This window comes from Stomoxys calcitrans, chromosome 2, assembly GCF_963082655.1.
Source record: "Stomoxys calcitrans chromosome 2, idStoCalc2.1, whole genome shotgun sequence".
In the NCBI taxonomy this organism is placed as follows: Eukaryota; Metazoa; Arthropoda; class Insecta; order Diptera; family Muscidae; genus Stomoxys; species Stomoxys calcitrans.
In genome coordinates this window covers 42070302-42078132 of record NC_081553.1, presented here as the reverse complement: position 1 = coordinate 42078132, position 7831 = coordinate 42070302, and the positions used below count along the sequence as shown (strand labels likewise).

The following is a 7831-nucleotide window of genomic DNA, read 5'->3' as shown; positions in this document are numbered from 1 at the left end:
GGTCTAGCCATGTCCGTCCGTCTGTCCGTCCGTCTGTCCGTCCGTCCGTCTGTCTGTCGAAAGCACGCTAACTTCCGAAGGAGTAAAGCTAGCCTCTTGAAATTTTGCACAAATACTTCTTATTAGTGTAGGTCGGTTGGTATTGTAAATGGGCCATATCGGTCCATGTTTTGATATAGCTGCCATATAAACCGATCTTGGGTCTTGACTTCTTGAGCCTCTAGAGTGCGCAATTCTTATCCGATTGGGATGAAATTTTGCACGACGTGTTTTGTTATTATATCCAACAACTGTGCTAAGTATGGTTCAAATCGGATTATAACCTGATATAGCTGCCATATAAACCGATCATGGGCCTTGACTTCTTGAGCCTCTAGAGTGCGCAATTCTTATCCGATTGGAATGAAATTTTGCACGACGTGTTTTGTTATTATATCCAACAACTGTGCCAAGTATGGTTCAAATCGGTTTATAACCTGATATAGCTGCCATATAAACCGATCTTGGGTCTTGACTTCTTGAGCCTCTAGAGTGCGCAATTCTTATCCGATTGGGATGAAATTTTGCACGACGTGTTTTGTTATGATATTCAACAACTGTGCCAAGTATGGTTCAAATCGGTTCATAACCCGATATAGCTGCCATATAAACCGATCTTGGGTCTTGACTTCTTGAGCCTCTAGAGTGCGCAATTCTTATCCGATTGGGATGAAATTTTGCACGGCGTGTTTTGTTATGATATTCAACAACTGTGCCAAGTATGGTTCAAATCGGTTCATAACCCGATATAGCTGCCATATAAACCAATCTTGGGTCTTGACTTCTTGAGCCTCTAGAGTGCGCAATTCTTATCCGATTTGCCTGAAATTTTGTACGACGGATTCTCTCATGACCATTAACATACGTGTTTATTATGGTCTGAATCGGTATATAGCCCGATACAGCTCCCATATAAATCGATCTCTCTATTTTACTTCTTGAGCCCACAAAGGGCGCAATTCTTATTCGAATTGGCTGACATTTTACACAGGTCTCCAACATATAATTTAATTCTGGTCCAAACCGGACCATATCTTGATATCGCTCTAATAGCAGAGCAAATCTTTTCTTATATCCTTTTTTTGCCTAAGAAGAAATGCCGGGAAAAGAACTCGACAAATGCGATCCATGGTGGAGGGTATATAAGATTCGGCCCGGCCGAACTTAGCACGCTTTTACTTGTTTTTCTTCTGGGATTATTCAAGTAGCTGACCTCTCCACAAAAAAAAAACTGCCAATGAGTCGACGACAGTCTCTGGATCGGCCAGGTTAGTTAGCAAGGATTTTTTTTTGGTTTAGCATGATACACACATTAGCCTAATGTCAAAGAATGTAAACAATGTTGCCAGCGAGTAGGCAGCATAGTCTGTTAGTCAACATGCCAATTTTCTTACCATTCTCAGCTGGTGTATTTTCTTTGTTTTTGTTTCCATTTTTCTATTTTCTTTCGTTTGTTGGGCCAGTGTTGAGTTTTGGCGACAGAGAGTGTTGTGTGCTTGCATACTTGCGTGGTGATTTAGTTATGAGCGCGATTTCACCTTTTGTTTTGAATATATTTATATGTGTGTAGCAGCAGCGGTGGGGTGACATCTATGACGTTGGACGTTGTGGTTTTCTGCAACTTTATTTTTAGGAAATGTAAACATATGTTCATACACGCATTTGTCACTGTTTTTTAAGACATGCATAATTTGAATCGTTTTTTCTAACTTTTCAATGCATTACAATTTTGTTGTATTGCAATTGGATGTATAAATGATGGTAATAAAATTTAGTCATGACTAGATTAGTTGAACGACAAAAATAGTTCTATTGTGTGCTTTTGAAGATTGTGAATTTTTTTGAAAGCAAAGAAATGTGTTCAATGTCATCACCAGTATATCAGATGAGAAATCCACAGATTGCAGATACTGGAATGCTTCGTATATGGAAAAGCTGCAATTGCAGTCGAGGATAATTAATGATATCAAGTGGAGAGTCTCAGTGAGAGACCGGGTGGCACCGGTTCTTGCCTGAATTCTGAGTGCTGTGGTACTCGATATAAAAAAGGCAAGTTTTTGGCGCCTTTAAATAACCAATAGCCATAACGTTCGCGCGGCGAAGATCGCTACATCCATATACAAATGTGCGTACAACAACCACAACATCCAACACCTCATGCATCTCCGCTGACGATGAAGTGATACAGAGTGGCTGATGGCAGCGAAATAAACGGCAATATCGGCAAGGCAGTAGTTCAACCACACGCAGATCACATCAGTGATTGGTGCTATGCTGTGATAGTAAAAGCATTCGCATATGGTAGAGATTAAACAGTACAGGAGATATCCCATTTCAATGGGGAACTCCGCTTCACCATACCGAGGCATCGACTTCACATAATTTGTAATACAACGTTTTAAGCCAGGCCGGAGGGACGTGCAAGCGATGTCTTCTAAAAGAGTTTCATGACCGACCGTATCAAGAGGTTCAGAAACGTCCTGTCATATATCCTGGACTGATGGAAGCCAAGGCAATAATGGGTGATTATGGCAAGCAAAGCAATCGACGTGCTATGTAACCTAGGGAATCCGTGCTTGGTCAGCATATGGAAATTGGCGCCGCAGGTGGCATTCGTAAGGTTTAATTCGTTTAAGGTGAATTAATTCGTTTAAGGCGAATTATGCGAAGGCTTTGTCAAATCATTAAGTGTTGTTAAAACCATATAAAAGAATGAAATGTGATAGTAATAGAATTAAAAAACGTTTGAAAAACGTATAAAAACACGTTTAACGATTGCGAATACTGAAGTATATCAGTATTTAGTATCTACGAAATAAATTTAATTTTGTTTTGTACATACCTACCTACAAATGTATTGGAAAGAGTTAGTAATCGGTTTCATGTTTTTCCAATTCTTTCCAATCAAAGTGTCAACTTATGAAATGTCAGTTTACAAACAATTATTAGAAGGAGAAATACAAACAAATTTTTTGAAGAAAATCAAGAAAAATACAAAAATCAACAAATCAAAATAAAAACAATTCAAGACTTCAAGAAAGAAAAAAAATTACAAATATGAGCCGTGCAAACAACAACCTATACCAAGCGTATGAAATTTTGCTGGGATTAGAATCTGAAGAGGAGGAAACGACATCATCTTATGATTCTGATATGGATTCAGATTCGGAAGATTTGTATGATGGAAGTTTAACAAATGAGGGACATTCGCCCACTTTAAAAGGACTTAGAAGTAAATTAGACCATCTCCATAAAGAGATTAGGAATTTAGGATACGAAAATGACATCGCGGAGTTTAAGAATGACTGGAAAATTGACAGGGATTTCGAGAATGTGAAATTGTGGAATGGAAATTGTATTTCAGAGAAAGTCCCATTGGAAGAATTGGAAGGAGTAAGAAGCAAATTGTCCAACCTCGAACAACTAATCCAAGGCATCCGGACAATGATCAAATATGAATTTGGATTGAAATCGGAAGATAATGAATCAATTAAAGAAAAATGTGAACATTTTATTGGTAGCCATGGCAGCAAAAAATGTAGAACAAATGAACAATTGATATTTTCTGATTTTAAGAAACTAAGTAGCGACCTAAATACAAAAACTATAGAACATGAATCAACTAATGTTGTGCATAGAGATATGGTGGAAGAAAACAAAGATCGTGAAATTCGTTCGAGATTGGATAATTTACGGCAATGGCTTTCAAAATGTGATGGTGCAAATGAAGTAAAATTTAAAAATATTGCGTGTGAATCCTCGATGGCTTTGCGCGGAGATATGGTGGAGGATTCGAAAGATCGCGAAATTAGTGCAAAATTAGAAAATATACGGATATGGCTAACAAATTGCGAACAATCTGACGCAACTTTAGAAAATAAAGAGAATATGCCTTCATTTGCATCTGAAACAGAATCGGAAATTGGAGATGTTCATGAAGATTTTGATGACGGCATTATTATGGGAGATCGAAAGCGTTCGTCCGAAATAGCAAGCCTACGAAGATGGCGATCAAAATTAAGTGACCAAATTGACATCGCGGATTTCAGGAATGAATTGAAAATTGGCACAGGTATGGAGAATGTGAATTTGAGGGAAGGCAATTTTATTGAGGACAAAGATAATAAAACATTGACTAAAAAAGGTGATGGTTCAAATGAAGGAAAATTTGAAAGTTTTGCTGGTGAATACTCCATAGCTTTGCATGAAGATATGGTGAATGATTCCAAAGATAGCAAAGTTAGTTCAAAATTACCATATATATTACAATGGCTATCAAATTGTGAAAATTCAGGAAATATTTCAGAAAATTTTTCCTCATTTGAATCAGAACCAGAATCGGAAATAGGAGTTCTACATGAAGATTTAGATGACGAAGTAACTATGGGAGATCGAAATCGTTCGTCCGAAATAGCAAGCCTACGAAGATGGCGATCAAATTTTAGTGATCAAAATTCTATACTGTCAATGAGTAGCGGCTTTATAAATGAGTCCAAGAAAACGTTTGAACTTGACTATGATGCAGACTTTGAGGATAATGCTGATTAGGAGATTTTTATAGAAATGTAAAAGACGTTAGCATAGAATTGAATAAGGGATAACTTGGGAAAAATTGTATACTAAGGCCACTACATTTTAGTTGAAGGTAAATAATTTTAGTTGATATTTCCTTAACCGAAACCAGCTTAATTTATTTTAATTTTATTTTAGCTTGGCAAAGTATCATGAATGGATTCGAAAAATCAACAAAAAAAAGAAAACAATCTTGGCGCAGACAATTGAGTGAAGCAGCAGAAGATATTAAATCAAAGTCATCATGCAGTTGAGGAATGGATTTTTTAAAATACGTTTAAGAATAAGCTTTGTGTAAGATGGCTCAATGGGGGGTGAATATTGTAAAACAACAAATGAGGAAAAGAATTGTTGAATTTTTCTTAAATATTATATACTTTCTTAAATATTATATACTTTCTTAAATATTATATATATTCTTAATTATTATGTTTTTTTTTTCTAAATATTATACATTCAATGTCGCTGTTATTGAATTTTTACTATATAGGGTGGCTGATGAATATTGCTACAATGATGAATATTGCTACATTTTTTTTTCGGTGTATGGAATACATTTTTCTTTTATTCATGTTAAATTAAATTATTAAATTAATTATTAAATTATTATTAATTAAATTAATTAATTAATTAATTAAATTAATTATTAAATTATTATTATTAAATAGAAAAAAAGTTATTACATTTTTTTTTGGTAGCGGCTTTCATCAGCCACCCTGTAGAACGTTCCTTAATTTACTTTCAATTCAATTTTACTTACTTCTTTTATAAAAAAGCAAAAAGGCAAATAAAACAAATATTGCAAAAAATCTACATCTGTTTAACCTCAAAAAATACGATAATAATTCAGAAATATTGTTATAAAGGCGAATTTGTGGCATCGATAGCAGCCGAACGGCTGATGGGATTTTACTATTTTTCCAGAGATGTGCAAAATATATGCTAAAATTAATGTCCGTGAAATAAAAGCTGTAAAATTTTCGAATTAATTTCCACATAAATTAGCGATAAGAAAAAACAGCATATTGCTGCCTTTTACAAAAGAATCCATTATATGTGTGAATGCAAAATCACAGTCGGGAGTACGAGAAATAACTAATAGATGTGTTGAAAGTGAAAACTATTGCTGTGAGGGGTTGTGGGCTTGTAATGTGCGTAGCCCTACTTGCCGTTTCTCGCTCAGCTGGCGAGTCCAAATCGTGCTGCATATTTTACACCTGTTCACCCAATTGTTTTTTATGCAGTCAACATGGTTTCTTTGTCAGCAACTCAGGTGCTGCCGGCACGCGACTTGAGAGCCTAGTTTCTACTTCTGATCTTGTCACAAATTGCAGTTGCATGAGCGGAGGACATGAAAGAGCTGTCATAACTGACACCACCAAGTATTTTGGGATAGTTGGTTACCGGAATCCTTACCCCATCGAATCTCACTTTTAGCTCATCATTAACCGCCAGCACGTATGCAGTTGTTGTTGGTGTTGCAGTTTGTTGTGTTATATCTTTCGTCTGCTTGATTCTGTTGAGTGTCAATGCCCAAGAACTATGCGACTAAGATAGGGTTCGTCCACGGGGATCTGGGTTTGATTCGAGTGGGTCTGGCGTGACGTGTATCGTGCGGTCCCTAGTTACAATCGGGACATACATCTTGCACGTCGGCATTAATCTTTGCTCTGTAAGAGTTGAGGCGGCTGCATCTGCCGGAACGTAATTGAGCCAGAACTACTCTGGTTTGCCGGGGGAAGTCAACTTCTTCAGGTGCAATGGGAGGCGGTCGTTCTCCAAGGACGACATTAACCTTGTAGCCATTTACGGCATCTGCTACCGTGTCTGCATGAATGTTGTCCTGATCTGCTTGATATGCCGCCTGATCTAGAGGTTCCCTCTTGTAGCGCTGAACCTCACGCTCTAGATCATGCAGATCTACCTTAAGGCTTCTGGGCGGTAGATATCCATCCACAAGATGATGATTTGGATGATTTCTGCGATAACAGCTCAAAAGGTATTGCTTAGACTGCATGTAGTTATGTCTTTGCACTGATAGGATCTGCGTCCGTCTGCGAGTACCACTGCCTGCGCCGGGAAATTGGGCCGCACTTGGGGTATTCGACCGGCTGATATAAAGCGAGCGGCTGCTTTATTTATGATGCCACGGAATTTCCTCTCGGGAGCTAGCGCATTTGATTGGTATACTGCCTAAGGCCAGCCCAATCAGCCTTCTTCTGATTTATAAACGTCCGGCTCAGAGGTTATGAAGTCGAGTGGTCGGTCGATGGTGAGAATTATGGGGAGGTGGTCTGACCCCAAAGAGATGACGGCTTGCCAGGATGCGTCACTAAGGAGATCAGGGGATGCAATGGAAATGTCTAGCGAGCTGCTGCACCTCATCGTAATCCTAGTGGGGGCATCCTCATTCATCGTGCAGAACGTAAAGCCTTTAATCTGATCTGCGAAAGCTATGCCACGCTGGTCGTTACCTAGGGGAGATTGCCGAGAAGTGTGATGCGCACCAGACGATTATGGCCAGATAGAAGCCCACTTATGTCGTGGTTGTAATCTTGGCCATTAATTGGGACACAGCTACCATAAATTGGAAGCGATCCTTACGTAGCACATTGTATCCGTTACAAAAGTGAAAGCTGCAATTTTTGGTCAGCTTTGTCTTCTGGATCGCTGCGACCAATATGCTCTTCCGACTCATAAAATCTACAATCTCATCGATCTTGCCACGAAGACTGTTGCAGTTAATTGCAAAAATTAAACACTTCCCGGCACTGGCCTGGCTATATTGATGCTGGGATGCTGCCGTTGTTGCGTATATTTCCGCACGGAAGAGGTCGGGGGGGTCACATAGTCCGATGATGAGGACGCAGAAGGGGACGACGACGACGCTTGTGATCCACTGATGGCTATGTTCCCACCGCACCTTGCAGCATATGCAGTATTACTATACTTCCGTAGTGAAGTGAGGCCAGAGCCACTCCATGCACCAGTTACCCTTCGGAATATGGGGGTTCTGGCTAACCGAACAGAACCAGGGTCCAGGGTTCTCTTCAATCCCGGCACGGACCAGAAGCGTGCAGAGAAGGCACACCAGGATGTGCCTCTCATGCCGATGAGGAGTTCCATCGGGTCAATCCGGTACGTACAACCGGCTACCATGGGATTGATGATGTAGTGAATAACTTGTCTGAAGATTCAGTGGCAGATATCTTCAAATTCT

The 7831-nt window shown here is 39.0% G+C and overlaps 1 protein-coding gene across 1 annotated transcript in view; it reads left to right on the top strand.

The window, feature by feature from the left end:
- The first annotated feature begins 1236 nt into the window (after positions 1 to 1236).
- The window catches only part of LOC106095701 (mucin-2), a 304912-nt gene continuing 298317 nt past the window's right edge, over positions 1237 to 7831 (top strand). Inside the window, exon 1 of the mRNA XM_059364049.1 lies at positions 1237 to 1307. Coding sequence (XP_059220032.1) covers positions 1277 to 1307 — 31 coding nt within the window. The 5' untranslated portion in view covers positions 1237 to 1276. The remainder of the gene's footprint in view (positions 1308 to 7831) is intronic.